Genomic DNA, 15,945 nt, shown 5'->3' with positions numbered 1-15,945 from the left:
CTCTGTCACTCAGGCTGGAGTGCAGTGGCATGATCTTGGCTCACTGCAACCCCGCCTCCCAGGCTCAAGCAATTCTCCTGCCTCAGCCTCCCCAGTAGCTGGGATTACAGGCACCCACCACCATGCCCGGCTCATTTTTGTATTTTTAGTAGAGATAGGGTTTCACCATGTTGGCTAGGCTGGTCTTGAACTCCTGACCTCAAGTGATCCTCCCAAAGTGCTGGGATTATAGGCATGAGCCACTGAGCCCAGCCTATAATGGATCTTATCTAAAGCAATAACTGTACATATAGAAAGAAAAAATAAATAGTAAAAATATATAAATTAATAATAAAAGTAAATTAATCTGATTAAGCCTGTAGATTTAACAACCAATTTCAAGGAAGGAGGGAGATAAGGACCCTATTAGGCAACTCCATATAGACATAATCAGCCAAATTCAGCAGCTGGAGAATTCAACTGGACAGTGATCCAGTTTCTGCAATATATAAATGGCATGGAGAGAAAAAAGGGTTGGGGAAAGAGAACTGTTACAGATTAAAAGAGACTTAAGAGACATATCAACCAAATACAATGTGTGCAGCATCATGTTTGGATTCTGCTTTGAACAAACGAACTGGAAAAAGATATCCTGAGATACTGGGAAGACTGAATATGGACTAAGTGTTAGATGGTATTAAGGAAGTACTGGAGTTTTTACAATATAACATGATAACAGTGATACTCTACTCATTTTTGTTTGTTTATAGAGACAGGGTCTCGCTCTGTCACCCAGGCTGGAGTGCAGTGGCATGATCATAGCTCACTGTAACCTTGAACTCCTGGGCTCAAGAGATCCTTCTGCCTCAGCCTCCAAGTAGCTGGGACTACAGGTGCATGCCACTAGACCTGGCTAATTTTTCTTTTCATTTTTTGTAGAGACATGGTCTTGCTATGTTGCCCAGGCTGGTCACAAATGCCTGGCCTCAAGTAATTTCTCTTACTTCAGCCTCCCAAGTGCTAGGATTCCAATTGTGAGCCACCATGCCCCACCTCTACTGAATTTTTAAGTCCTTAAGAATTAGTAAGACACACTGAAGTATTTGTGGGTGAAATAATATGACATTTGCAATTTGTTTTAAAATACCATCCAGCCGGGAATGGTGGCTCATGCCTGTAATTCTAGTACTTTGGGAGGCTGATGCAGGAGGACTGCTTGAGCACAGCAGGGCGAGACCAGCCTGGGCAACATGGCAAAACCCTATCTTTACAAAAAATACAAAAATTAGCCAGATGTGGTGGTGTGCACCTGTAGTCCCAGCTACTCAGGAGTCTGAGGTGGGGGGATTGTCTGAGTATGCAGAGGTCGAGGCTGCGGTAAGCTGAGATCACACCACTGCACTCCCACCTGGGTGACAGAGCAAGACTGTGCCTCAAAAAAAAAAAAAAAAAAAAAAAATTAAGCAGGGCATGGTGGCATGTGCCTATAGTCCCAGCTACACCAGAGGCTGAGGCGGAAGGATCACCAAGAATCAAGGCTACAGCCACTTGCTGCACTCCAGCCTGGGCAAGAGAGTAAGACTCTGTCTCAGAAAAAGAAAAAATAAATAAGTAAGAATAAAAAACTCTAGCCTTCCCTACCCCACCCTAGTCAAACTAGGACTGAGTTTACAGGGTGAGTTTAGAGATGAAGCAAAAATGTCAGAATATTGCTAATTATGGAAGCTGGTAAATGAGTTTATGGGAATTCATTATATATCCTCTCTACTTTTGTACATGTGTTAAAAGTTCCATAATGATAATATTTAGCTATAAAAAGGAAAAAATAATAATCTGCTACTATATGCAACAAGATGGATACATCTCAAAAACATTATGCTGCGTGAAAAAAGCTTGACATAAAAGAGTATATGATTCTAACCCAGATATCCATGAATGGGCGAAAGGATAAAGAAAATGTGGTATATATCACTTCTTGGCCTTTTGGCTAAGATCAAGTGAAGAAAATGTAGTATATATACATAATGGAATATTATTCAGTCATAAAAAAGAATGAAATCCTGTCATTTGCAGCAACATGGATGGAACTGGAGGTTACTATATTAAATGAAATAAGCCAAGCACAGAAAGACAAATATCACACGTTCTCACTCATATGTGGGCACTAAAAAAGTAGATTTCAAGACAGAGAGTAGACTGTTGGTTACCAAAGGCCAAGAAAGGTAGGAGGAAGGAAGAGGTGTTGATTAATGGGCACAAATATACAGCCTGATAGAAGAAATAAGACCTAGAATTTGATAGGTCAGTAGGGTGACTATAGTTTACAGTAATCTATTATGTATTTCAAAATAGCTAGAAGGAAATAATTTTTTTTTAACTTTTAAGTTCAGGGGTACATATGCAGGTTTGTTACATAGGTAAACTTGTGTCATGGAGGTTTGTTGTACACATTATTTCATCACCCAGGTATTAAGCCTAGTACCCATTATTTTTCCCGATCCTTTCCCTCCTGCACCCTCCCAACTCCCCGCTCCCATAGGCCCCAGTGTGTGTTGTTCCCCTCTATGTGTCCATGTGTTCTCATCATTTAGCCTCCAGCTCCATCCATGTCCCTGCAAAAAACATGATCTCACTCTTTTTTATGGCTGCATTGTATTCCATGGTGTACCTGTACCACATTTTCTTTATCCAGTCTATCACTGATGAGCATTTAGGTTGATTCCATGTCTTTGCTATTGTGAACAGTGTTGCAATGAATATATGTGTGCACATGTCTTTATAATAGAATGATTTATATTCTTTTGGGTATATACCCAGTAATGGGATTGCTGGGTCAAATGGTATTTCTGTCTTTAGGTCTCTGAGGAATCACCACACTGTCTTCCACAATGGTTACACTCCCACTAACAGTATGTAAGTGTTCCTTTTTCTTCACAACCTCACCAGCATCTGTTATTTTCTGACTTTTTAATAACAGCTATTCTGACTGGTGTGAGACGGTATCTCGTGGTTTTGATTTGCACTTCTCTAATGATCAGTGATGTTGAGTTTTTTGTCATGATTATTGTATGTCTTCTTTTGAAAAGTGTCTGTTCATGTCCTTTGCCCACTTTTTAAATGGGGTTGTTTTCTACTTGTAAATTTGTTTAATTCCTTTAGATGCTGGATATTAGACCTTTGTCAGATGCATAGTTTGCAAAAATTTTCTCCCATTCTGTAGGATGTCTGTTTACTCTGTTAATAGTTTCTTTTGCTATGCAGAAGCTCTTTAGTTTAATCAGATCTCATTTGTCAACTTTCGCTTTGTTGCAATTGCTTTTGGCATCTTCATCATGAAATCTTTGCCTGTGCCTATGTCCTGAATGGTACTGGTTAGGTTGTCTTCCAGGATTTTTACAGTTTTGGGTTTTATATTTAAGTCTTTAATCCATCTTGAGTTGATTTTTCTATATGGTATAAGGAAGGGGTCCAGTTTCAATTTTCTCCATATGGCTAGGCAGTTATCCAAGCACCATTTATTGAATAGAGAATCCTTTCCTCATTGCTTGTTTTTGGCAGGTTTGATGAAGACGAGATAGTTGTAGGTGTGTGGTCTTATTTTTGGGTTCTCTATTCTGTTCCATTGTTCTGTGTCTGTTCTTGTAACAGCAACACACTGTTTTGGTTACTGTAGCCCTGTAGTAGTTTGAAGTCAGGTAGCGTTGTTCTTTTTGCTCAAGATTGCCTTGGCTACTCTAGAAGGAAATAATTTGATTGTTTCTAGCATAAAGACAAATATTTAAGGTGAAGAATATCCCAATTACACTGATTTTTTATTTTTTCATTTTTTGGGGGACAGGGTCTCACTCTGCCGCCCAGGCTGGAGTGCAGTGGTGCCATCACGGCTCACTGCAGCCTCGACCTCCCAGGCTCAAGCGATCCTCCCCGCTCAGCTTCCCAAGCAGCTGGGACCACAGGTGTGCACCACCAAGCCCAGCTAATTTTTTTTATTTGTAGAGATGGGGGTCTCCCTATGTTGCCCAGGCTGGTTTTGAAATCCTGGGCTCAAGAGATCTTCCCACCTTGGCCTCTGAAAGTGCTGGGATTACAGGTGTGGGCCACCACGTCCGGCCAAAACCAATCTTATCTTTATAAATTTTATAAATGTATTAAATTATCATGTGCCCCCAAAATATGTACATCTATTATATGTCAATGAAAAATTATTTTTAAAAAGGGCTTGTGATTCTAATTATATGAAACTTCAGAAAATGCAAAACTAATCTATATTAGTTTTATATTGGTGGTTGCCTGGGGCAAGGGTACAAGGGTAGAGGATTGACTGCAAAGGGGCACAAGGAAACTAGAGTAATAGAAATGTATTCTATATCTTGATTGCAGTAGTGGTTGCACAGATGTACCCATCAGTCAAAACTTGTCGAATTGCACACTCAAAATGGATACATTTATTGTATGCAAATTATACCTCAATAAAGATGATTGGATTTAGTTCCATAATAAAATGTTTAAAAAGAAAAGAAGGAAGAGAATCTATATGACTTGGTGACTGTTCAGCTGTTGGGAGGTAAGACAAAGAGAATTTACAATAGGGTAAGCAATTATGAGGATTACCAATTAAATTTTGAAATGTTGAATTTGAGATAGCTACGGGATGATCAATAGGCAGTTGTAAATAAAGGTCTGAGGTCAAGGACAGAAGGTCAGGTTAGGGAGGTAGGTGGGGAACTCCTGATATATAGGTGAATTTAGATTTATCGCTAGCCTGAACACCTGACTCTGAAGAATACCAAAAAAGAAATAGACTCATACCTGGAAAAACTTACTCATCTCAACTGCATACGTATAGTCTACAAAACTTGTACTCATAAAAAAGAACTTCCACATCTGCTGCTGATTATGAAGTATTACAGTTCTTTTGGTTTTCTTTTTTATTTTTAGTTTTTGAGATGGAGTCTTACTCTGTTGCTCAGGCTGGGGCGCAGTGGTGTGATCTCAACTCACTACAACCTCCACCTCCCAGGTTCAAGTGATTCTCTTGCCTCAGCCTCCTGAGTAGCTGGGATTACAGGCGCATGCCATCACACTAGGCTAATTTTTGTATTTTTAGTAGAGATGGGGTTTCACCATGATGGCCAGGCTGCTCTCAAACTCCTGACCTCAGGTAATCCGCCCGCCTCCGCCCGCCTTGGTCTCACAAAGTGCTGGGATTACAGGCATGAGCCACCGTGCCCAGCCACTTTGGTTTTCAAAAGATATACTCTTCAAGCTTAAAGAGATTATCTATTTCTAGTATGAACTTCCTCCATCTAAGAGTCTTACTTTACTTCAATTATTGTTTTCAGTTTCATGTTTCCACCTACAATCAGAGAAAATGGCTTCCTTTTCTTTTGGAGGAAAACAGAATTCCAAAAGTCCTGGGTATTTGGTGATGGTGGTTGTTTTATTGTGTTTTAAATAAGTACAACAAGCTTAATCTGGAAATAAAGAACATCCACATAAGTCTGTTTGTCAGCCTAAACTATACACCAACTAAAGAAGCAAACACACGCAAAGGAAGTAAATTGTATCACAGGTGGTCAGAGAAATTTAGGAAGATGGACTCAAATCTTGGTTTCCTATTTCACAAGGAGTAGTGCTGAGGAAGTCAGATTCAAAACAGAGGCAACGGGGTGTTAAAATGAAAGAAGGTGGCTGCCCTTCAGAGAAGCAAATGAAAGGAGGTTGCTGCCCTTCACAGAAGCAAAGCAAAGAGTTCACTGAACTCAACAATGGGCAAGGCAGAGATAGCAAAGTGGAGGTTGAAGGACTATACTTGCAAACCTGTATTGTTTGGCTCATGCAGCATTTTTATTATTTATTTCTTTTAATTTTTTTTTTAGCTATCTCCTACAGGAAGGACATGTGGCATTTTAACAAATCATTTAAAATTAAACATTACTATCTGAGTAGTGGAACATCTTGCATTTTAAAAAGTGAGATTTCCAGTTGCTTTTGAAAAAGAATCAGAAGCTCTGGAAAGCTGATTGTTGCCACGTGGGCCTGTATTCCCACACAGTAACAATCAGCTTGGGCTTAGACTGGTCACATTCTCCAATTCACCAGGCCCCACCACTCCCTATTGTTCACACTCCGTCTTACTGACTCATCTGATCTCTTTCTATCCCTGCAGGCACTGTGACATCTGATATATGGGCTCAGGAAAACAGAAATGACAAAGTTCTGAAAGAGAAGGGATAGAAATATAAATGGATTGTTCATAATAGCAAAAAAACTAGAAACAAAGTAACTTTCCACCAAAAGGAAGGTGGATAAGTGGAATTGTACACAGCAGTGAAAATGCACAGACTGGCCAGCCGGGTGCAGTGGCTCACGCCTGTAATCCCAGCACTTTGGGAGGCCAAAGTGGGCAATCACCTGAGGTCAGGAGTTCAAGACCATCCTGGCCAACATGGTGAAACCCGGTCTCTACTAAAAATACAAAAAAAAAAAAAATTAGCCAGGTGTGGTGGGAGGAAGAGGTGGTGTGTGGGGAGGGAGGGAGGGAGGCAGGAGAATCGCTTGAACCTGGAGGTTGCAGTGAGTCAAGATCGCACCATTGCACTCCAGCCTGGGCAATAAGAGCAAAACTCCATCTTAAAATAAAATAAAATAAAATGCACAGACCACAATGAATCTTAGAAATAAAAGCTGAGTACCTCCCAAAGCAGTCTACAGACTCAATGCAATCTTAACAAGATAACAATGAGATTCTTCACAAAAATAGAAAAAAGACCCTAAAATTCGCAGAGACTCTGAATAGCCAAAGTAATCCTGAACAGAAAGAACACAGCTGAAGGGGGCATCACACTGCCAGACTTAAAAATATACTGCAATGCTACAGTAATAAAAATAGCATAATACTGGCATTACAAAAAAGACACATAGGCCAATGGAACAGAATAGAACCTAGAAATTAATCCACATATCTATAGCCAGCTGATTTTTGACAAAGGTGATGAGAACATTCATCTGGAAAAGGACAATCTCTTCAATAAATGGTGCTGGGAAAATAGCATATCCATAAGCAGAAGTAGACCCCACACCTGTCACCCTACACAAAAATCAACTCAAAATGAATTCTTTTTTTTTTTTTTTTTTGAGACAGTCTCACTCTGTTGCCCAGGCTGGAGTGCAGTGGCACCATCTCGACTCACTACAACCTCTGCCTCCTGGGTTCAAGTGATTCTCATGCCTCAGACTCTTGAGTAGCTGGGATTACAAGCATGCCACACCCAGCTAATTTTTTCTATTTTTAGTAAAGATGTGTTTCACCATGTTGGCCAGGCTGGTCTGGAACTCCTGACCTCAAGTGATCCACTTGCCTCAGCCTCCCAAAGTTCTGGGTTTACAGGAGTGAGCCACCCTGCCCAGCCGCTATCTCTCTCTCTATTTTGGGCACACATGTTCTTTTCATCTCTCTCTCTCTATATATTTTTGGGCACACGTGTTCTCTGTGTGTGTGTGTGTCTATTTTCAGCATGCATGTTCTCTGTCTCTATCTCCATCTCTATTTTGAGCACACATGTTCTCTCTCTCTCTTTCTGATTTCAACACGCATGTTCTCCATCTCTATGTGAACATGCATGTTTTCTCTTTATCTCTACTAATCATCTTCTACTCTTCATCTTCATCTCTACTAATCAGCTGGGATTATAGGCGTGAGCCACTGCACCTGGTCTATAACTTAAAATGAATTAAAGACCTAAATGAAGGCCTGGGACTATAAACTACTAGAAGAAAACATAGGGGAAATGGTTAAAGACACTGGTCTTGGAAAAGATGAGTAAGACTTCAAAAGCAGAGACAACAAAAGGAAATAAACAAATGGGATTACATCAAACTAAAATGATCCTGCACAGCATAGGAAACAATCAACAGAATGAAAATATGGCAGAACATATCTTCAAACTATTCTTCAAAGACAGAATATATTAATACAAGGAACTCAAACATCTCAACTGCAAAAAAACTCAATCTAATTTTTTTAATGGGCAAATGATTTGAATCGACATTTCTCAAAAGACATACTAATGGCCAACAAATATATATTTTAAAATGTTCACTAAACATCACTAATCAGCCAGGCACAGTGGCTCATGCCTGTAATCCCAGCATTTTGGGAGGCCGACCGCAGGTGGATCACTTGAAGTCAGGAGTTCGAGACCAGCCTGAGCAATATGGTGAAACCTCATCTCTACTAAAAATACAAAAAAAATTAGCCAGCATGGTGGTGTGCGCCTGTAGTCCCAGCAACTCAGGAGGCTGAGACAGGAGAATTGCTTGAACCCAGGAGGCAGAGGTTGCAGTGAGCTGACATCACGCCACTGCACTCCAGCATGGGCAATGGAGCGGGACTCTATCTCAAAAAACAAACAAACAAACAAAAAATCACTAATCATAGGGAAGGGCAAATTGAGACCACAATGAGGTACCACTTCACCACAGTTTAGGATGCTTATCATAAAGACAAAAACTAACAAATACTAGTGAGGATTTGAAGAAAAGGAAACTCTTACCCACTGTTGGTGGGATGTAAACTAGTACAGCCACTATGGAGAACAGTATGAACGTTCCTAAAAAAAACTACAAATAGGGCCAGGTGTGGTGGCCCACACCTGTAATCCCAGCACTTTGGGAGGCCGAGGCAGGTGGAATACTTGAGGTCAGGAGTTCACGACCAGCCTGGCCAACATGGTTAAACCCCATCTCTATTAAAAATACAAAAATTAGCCAGACATGGTGGTGTGCACCTGTAATCCCAGCTATTCAGGAGATTGAGGCATGAGAATCACTTCAACCAAGGACGTGGAGATTGCAGTGAGTTGAGATCGCACCACTGCACTTTAGCCTGGGCGACACAGCGAGACTGTGTCTCTAAAAAAAAAAAGAAAAGAAAAAAGAAAAAAAAAATTAGACGGCAATGTGCATGCCCGTAGTATAAGCTACTTGGGAAGCTGAGGTGGGAGGTTTGCCTGAGCCTGGCCTGGAAGGTCAAGGCTGCAGTGAGCTATGATTGTGCCACTGCACTCTAGCCTGGGCAACAAAGTGAGACCCTGTCTCAAAAAAATTAACTAACAAATAAATTAAACAAATAAATAAAGATTTTTAAAATAAAAATAAATCACAGGAAACCAAGTTAAACAATATATATTATTTAGGGATATGTGGAAAATTTGCTTAAATAATAAAGAATTTATAAGACACAAAATCAGGACAGCGGTTTTCTCTTGGAGGGTGGCAAAAATAGGAATAGGGGAGGAACACAAAAATAGTACTTATTGTATACAGATTATGTTCCAATTCTTCAGTTGGGTATAGGGTTCACTGGTGTTGATTTAATTTTATGCTTTATGACATATATGTCACATATATTCTTTTGTATACCCAAAATATTGCCAAATTAAACATCTTTAAAAAGCAAAAGGCAGCCAGGCATGGTGGCTCATGCCTGTAATCCAAGCACTTTGGGAGGCTGAGGCAGGCAGATCACCTGAGGTCAGGAGTTCAAGACCAGCCTGGCCAACACGGTAAAACCCCGTCTCTACTAAAAATACAAAAATTAGCCGGGCATGGAGGCATGCACCTGTAATACCAGGTACTGGGGAGGCTGAGGCAGGACAATTGCTTGAACCTGGGAAGCGGAGGCTGCAGTGAGCCAAGATTCCACCACTGCACTCCAGCCTGGGAAACAGGGCAATACTCCATCCCCCTCCCAAAAAAAAAAAATTAAAAAAAAAAAAAAAAGCAAACAGCCCTCAACAGGCAAAACAATCTTACAAAAGAACAAACATGGAAGACTCATAATTCATGATTAAAAACTTATAGTATGACGAGCACAGTGGTTCACACCTGTAATCCCACTACTTTGGTAGGCCAAGGCGGGCGGATCACCTGAGGTCAGGAGTTCGAGACCAGCCTGACCAAAATGGTGAAACCCTGTCTCTAACACGGTGGCGCATGCCTGTAATCCCAGCTATTCAGGAGGCTGAGGCAAGAGAATTGCTTGAACCTGAGAGAAGGAAGTTGCAGTAAGCTGAGATCGTGCCACTGCACTCCAGCCTGGGCGACAGAGTGAGACTCTTTCTCAAAAAAAAAAAAAACAAAAACAAACAAACAAACAAACAAAAAACCCAGAAAACTTATTACAAAGCTATGGTAATCAAAACAGTGCAGTGTTCCATAAAGATAGTCATACAGACCAACCAAATAGAATTGACAGTCCACAAATAAATCTATTCGTCTACGACCAATTGATTTTCTAGAAGAGTGCCAAGACCATTCAACAGGGAAAGAATAGTATTTTCAACAAACAGTGCCAGGATAACTGTATTTCTACATTCAAAAGAACTAAGTTAGACCCCTACCTCAAACCATATAAAAAAATTAACTCAAGCCAGGTACAGTGGTTCACGCCTGTAATCCCGGCACTTTGGGACGCCGAGGCTGGCAGATCACCTGAGGTCGGGAGTTTGAGACCAGCCTGACCAATATGGAGAAACCCTGTCTCTACTAAAAATACAAAATTAGTCAGGTGTGGTGGCACATGCCTGTAATCCCAGCTACTTGGGAGGCTGAGAGAGGAGAATCACTTGAACTCAGGAGGTGGAGGTTGCAGTGAGCCGAGATTGCACCACTGCACTCCAGCCTGGACGACAAGAGGGAAACTCCGTCTCAAAAAAAAAAAAAAAAAATTAACTCAAAATGGATCAACGATCTAAATACAAGCACTAAGACCATTAACGCTCTTAGAAGAAAACACGGCAGTAAATCTTCATGGCCATAAGTTTGGATTCTTAATATGACACCAAAAACACAAGCAACAGCAGAAGAAACAGATAAACCAGACTTCAAAATTTAAAACTTTTGTGCATCAAAGGGATGCACAACATCTACAGAAAGGAAGAAAGCATTTGCAAATCATATATCTGATAAGTGTTTAATATCCAGAATGTATAAAGAACTCGTAGAACTCAATAAGAAAAAGACAACACAATATAAAAATAGGCAAAGGACTGAACAGACATTTCTCTAAAGAAGATGTACAGATGACCAACAAGCAACATTCAAAGATGTTCAACATCATTAGTCATTAAGGAAATACAAATCAAAACCACTATGAGATACCATTTTATACCCCCTTGGATGGCCATAATCCAAAAAAAAAACAGAAAATAACTAGTGTTGGTAAAGATGTGGAGAAATTGGAACCCTGCACAATGCTGGTGGAAACGTAAAATGGTGCAGCCATTTTGGAAAAAAATTTGTCAGTTTCCCAAAAAGTTAAACATAGACTCACCATTTGTCCCAGCAATCACACTCTTTTGTATATACCAAACATTGCCAAATTAAGTATTGAGTATATACACTCCTAGGTATATACTCAAAAAAACTGAAGACAGGGACACAAACAGACACTTGCACATCAGTGTTCATTGCAGCATTATTCCCAATAGCCAAAGGGTAGAAACAATCCAAGTACCTATACGAAATGTGGCATATACATACAATGGAATATTACTCTGCTATGGAAAGGAATGAAGTTCTGATGTGCTTTAACAAGGATGAACCTTGAAAACCTTATGCTAAGTGAAATAAGCCAGACAAAAAGGACAAATATTGTATGATTCCACTTATATGAAATATCTAGAATAGGCAAATTCATAGAGACAGAAAGTAGATTCAGGCTATCAGCAATGGAAGGAAGTAGGGAATGGGCATGTATTCCTTAATGTGTAGAGTTTTTATTTGGGGTGATGAAAAAATTTTGGAAATGGATAGTGGAGATGGTTGCACAACATTGTGAATGTAATTAATGCAACTAATTGTACACTTAAAAATTGGTAAGGCTGGGCGCAGTGGCTCATGCCTGTAATTCCAGCACTTTGGAAGGCCAAGGAGGGCAGATCACCTGAGGTCGGGAGTTCGAGACCAGCCTGATCAACATGGATAAACCCCGCCTCTATTAAAAATATAAAATTAGCTGGGCATGGTGGCACATGCCTGTAACTGGGGAGTCTGAGGCAGGAGAATCACTTGAACCTGGGAGGCGGAGGTTGTGGTGAGCCGAGATCATGCCATTGCACTCCAGCCTGGTCAACAAGAGCAGAACTGTGTATTAAAAAAAAAAAAAAAATATATATATATATATATATATATAGTTAGGCTGGGTGCAGTGGCTCATACTTGTAATCCCAGTACTTTGGGAGGCCAAGGCAGGTGGATCACTTGAGGCCAAGAGTTTGAGACCAGCCTGGCCAACGTGGCAAAACCCTGCCTCTACTAAAAATACAAAAATTAGCCCAGTGTAGTGGCGTGCACCTGTAGTCCCAGCTACACAGGAGGCTGAGGCATGAGAATACTTGAAGCCAAGAGGCGGAGGTTGTGGCGACTGAGATGGCGCCACTTCACTCCAGCCTGGGCGACTGTCTCAAATAATGAAAATTTTTTTAAAATTGTTAAAATGGCAAATTGTTATACATAGTTCACCATAAGAAAAAAAATCTTGGGCCGGGCGCGGTAGCTCATGCCTGTAATCCCAGCACTTTGGGAGGCTGAAGTGGATGGATCATCTGAGGTCAGGAGTTTGAGACCAGCCTGGCCAATATGGTGAAACCGTCTCTACTAAAAATATAAAAATTAGGCCAGGCGCGGTGACTCACGCCTGTAATCCCAGCACTTTGGGAGGCCGAGGCAGGCGGATCACAAGGTCAGGAGATTGAGACCATCCTGGCTAACACGGTGAAACCCCATCTCTGATAAAAATACAAAAAATTAGCTGGGCATGGTGGCGGGTGCCTGTAGTCCTAGCTACTCAGGAGGCTGAGGCAGGAGAATGGCGTGAGCCTGGGAGGCGGAGCTTACAGTGAGCCGAAATCGCACCACTGCACTCCAACCTGGGCAACAGAGCGAGACTCCGTCTCAAAAAAAAAAAAAAAAAAAATTAGGTGGGCATGATGGCGGGAGCCTGTAATCCCAGCTACTCTGGAGGCTGAGGCAGGAGAATCACCTGACGCCAGGAGGTGGAAGTTGCAGTGAGCCAAGATTGCACCACTGTACTCCGACCTGGGTGACAGAGCAATACTCTGTCTCAAAAAAAAGGAAAAAAAAGAAACAGTATGTCTGAGCAGCAATTACTGAATTATATTTCTTTTCCACTTAATTCCTTGGTATGACAGGCTTAATGGAGACTAATTATCTTCTACTGAAAATATTTGTGATCTCTTGGTTATAATGAGACTATTTTCCTTCTGGAAGTTAGAGATGTAATATTTAAAGAAAAATTAATTTCAAAATTGAGTGTTCCAGATGGCAGGAAAACAACTGTGAACTTCACTGTTTGTCAAGCTCAAATATACCCTGTGATATTTTCTCTTCCAAGTTTATACTCGTCTCTTTGCTATTGTAATTTATTTGGATTACAAGATTCTCAGGCTTTCAGATTCCACTTTGCATATCTGTCTCATACTTTAATATCTTTTCCAATGGTCACATTCGTTTTAAGAGTTTCAGTTAATAGTGAATTATTAATTTTTACTAAAGAGATAATTTTATAAGTATTACTTTAGTTTCTACCTTCAAATATTTCATTACCTGTTACACTTTGTGCCCAGTAGTTTAATGCACACTATATCATAAAATAATGTTGGTTCTAGGTACCACTGTATTTTGTTCCCGGCATAAAAGAAAAAAGGTTTTCTGTTGCCTCTTATTGAACCTTTTTTGCATTCAAGAGATCCAACTTAGGCTGGGTGCAGTGGCTCATACCTATAATCCCAGCACTTTGGGAGGCCGAGGTGGGTGGATCACTTGAGGGCAGGAGTTCGAGACCAGCCTGGCCAACATGGTGAAACCCTGTCTCTATTAAAAATACAAAATATTAGCCGGGCTTGGTGGCAGGTGCCTGTAATCCCAGCTACTCGGGAGGCTGAGGCAGGAGAACTGGTTGAACCTGGGAGGCGGAGGTTGCAGCGACCTGAGATGGGGCCTCTGCACTCCAGCCTGGGCGACAGAGTCAGACTCTGTCTCAAAAAAAAAAAAAACAAAACAAAACAAAAAACAAAAAGGAGATCCAATTTACAGAATAAAAAATTTAAAAACAAGAGAATTAAAAATGTAAACAATAAATGGGAGATATGGCAACATTTTATCTGCCCTGCTATGGTGATAATTAGCAGAAAGCAAGCTAAGGTTTGCAGCCTGGAGCTGGCTTTGTCCCTTACCTTGCCATTGAGAACGATGTTCTGGCTTCCACACAACACTGACTGGCGACTGACTTTGTTCCCAGATGCCTAAAAGAAAACAACGGAAAACCGGAGAGAGCAAACTTAATAGGTTTCTGGACTACAGGTTTCCATCAAGAAAGCTCCTATTTGAGAGAAAAAAAACAAAAGTGGGGTGCTGTCCACAATGGAGTGAGTCCAGGATGTCAAAAAAGCAATGATGTATTAGGAAACTATGGCTGAGTGTGGTGGCTCATGCCTGTAATCTCAGCACTTTGAGAGGCCGAGGCAGACGGATCCCTTGAGGACAGGAGTTCAAGACCAGCCTAGGCAACATAGTGAGACCCCCCTTCTCAACAAAAAAAAATTTTTTTAATTAGCCGGGCATGGTGGCGCGTGTCTGTAGTCTCAGCTCCTCAGAAGGCTGAGGCTAGAGGATCGCTTGAGCCTGGAAGGCCGAGGCTGCAATGAGCTGTGATTGCGCCACTGCACTCCAGCCTGGGCAACAGAGTGAGACCCTGTCTCAAAAAATAAAAACACAAAAGAAACTAGGGACTCAAGGAATAAACTCATAATTTGAATGTCTATAGCTTGGTGGCATCAGACAGACGCGGATTCAAATCCCACTTCCACGCGTGGGCTTTACGGCCTTAAAACGAGGATAATGACTATGAGTATCAGAGTTGTGAGAAAGCAAAGAAAACCAAAATAACTATAGTAACGTTAATTGACCACTTGCCCTGTTTCCAAGATTTTACAAACATATCATGTACTGATCATAACCAAATCGGCAGGGTGCGGTGGCTCACGCCTGTAATGCCAGCACTCTGGGAGGCCAAGGCGGGTCGATCACCTGAGGTCAAGAGTTAGGGACCTGCCTGGCCAACATGGTGAAACCCCGTCTCTACCAAAAAATACAAAAATTAGCCGGGCGTGGTGGCGGGCGCCTGTAATCCCAGCTACTCGAGACGCTGAGGCAGGAGAATCGCTTGAACCCGGGAGGCGGAGGTTGCAGTGAGCAGAGATCGCGCCGCGGCCCTCAGGCCTGGGCGACAGAGTCTCCGCCCCCCAACCCCCCTCCTCAAAAAAAAGAACCGAATCGTTTTTAGCGCAAGTTAACAGATACAAAAGGCAGTGTAAAAGGGCCCGAAGTCCAAGCTGTAATTCGTATGAACAGGATGGGACTTGTCCTATCCTCCCGAAGGCACTTTACCGCTATGAGAAAATCAGGAATAAATACAAAAGGCCTCAACTGGCCAAGCGCGGAGTAAACAGCAAAGCCAGACGGTACACGGGGCGTCGCTAGATAATCCGGGACTAACGGCCAAAGGGACAGGGGTTGGTGGGGTAGGGGCAGGTTGGGAACGCCGACCAGGCCTCAAAGGGACGCAGGGTTGGAAAGAGGAGGATACATATCTGGACCCGCGCACCGTCTCGATGTACTCGGACTTGTTGTAGAGCAGCTCGCCCAACTCCATGGCCGCCGCCTCCTTCCCTCAGCCCCGGATCCTGTCAGAGTCAGTCGGTCAGTCTTTCAGAGATTCCGGCTACTTCCGGCCGCTCCTCCACTTCCGCTCCAGGTGGCCCACTGGGACTCATCGACAGCTCGGCTCTCCTTTAGGCGGCCTCGCTCCACTGCTCGGCCGTCTACGGCTGCGCGTGCGCAGGCCGAATGGTGGATTTAATTGGCCGGAGTTTAGGGCGCGCT

General features: G+C 42.0%; 1 protein-coding gene across 4 annotated transcripts in view; it reads right to left on the bottom strand.

Moving 5' to 3' along the window:
• Positions 1-15,933, bottom strand: part of DCTN5 (dynactin subunit 5) — a 28,865-nt gene extending 12,932 nt beyond the window's left edge. The window contains exons 1-3 of one of the 4 annotated variants that reach the window (XM_016928458.3): positions 15,668-15,843; positions 14,238-14,306; positions 5,972-6,198 (exon numbers count right to left, since the gene is read on the bottom strand). In XM_016928458.3, coding sequence (XP_016783947.1) covers positions 6,061-6,198; positions 14,238-14,306; positions 15,668-15,715 — 255 coding nt within the window. In that variant the 5' untranslated portion in view covers positions 15,716-15,843 and the 3' untranslated portion in view covers positions 5,972-6,060. 4 annotated transcript variants of the gene reach the window in all.
• Between the last annotated feature and the right edge of the window lie 12 nt (positions 15,934-15,945).

Source organism: Pan troglodytes, chromosome 18, assembly GCF_028858775.2.
Source record: "Pan troglodytes isolate AG18354 chromosome 18, NHGRI_mPanTro3-v2.0_pri, whole genome shotgun sequence".
Lineage (NCBI taxonomy): Eukaryota > Metazoa > Chordata > Mammalia > Primates > Hominidae > Pan > Pan troglodytes.
This window is presented reverse-complemented; position numbering and strand designations above follow the sequence as displayed.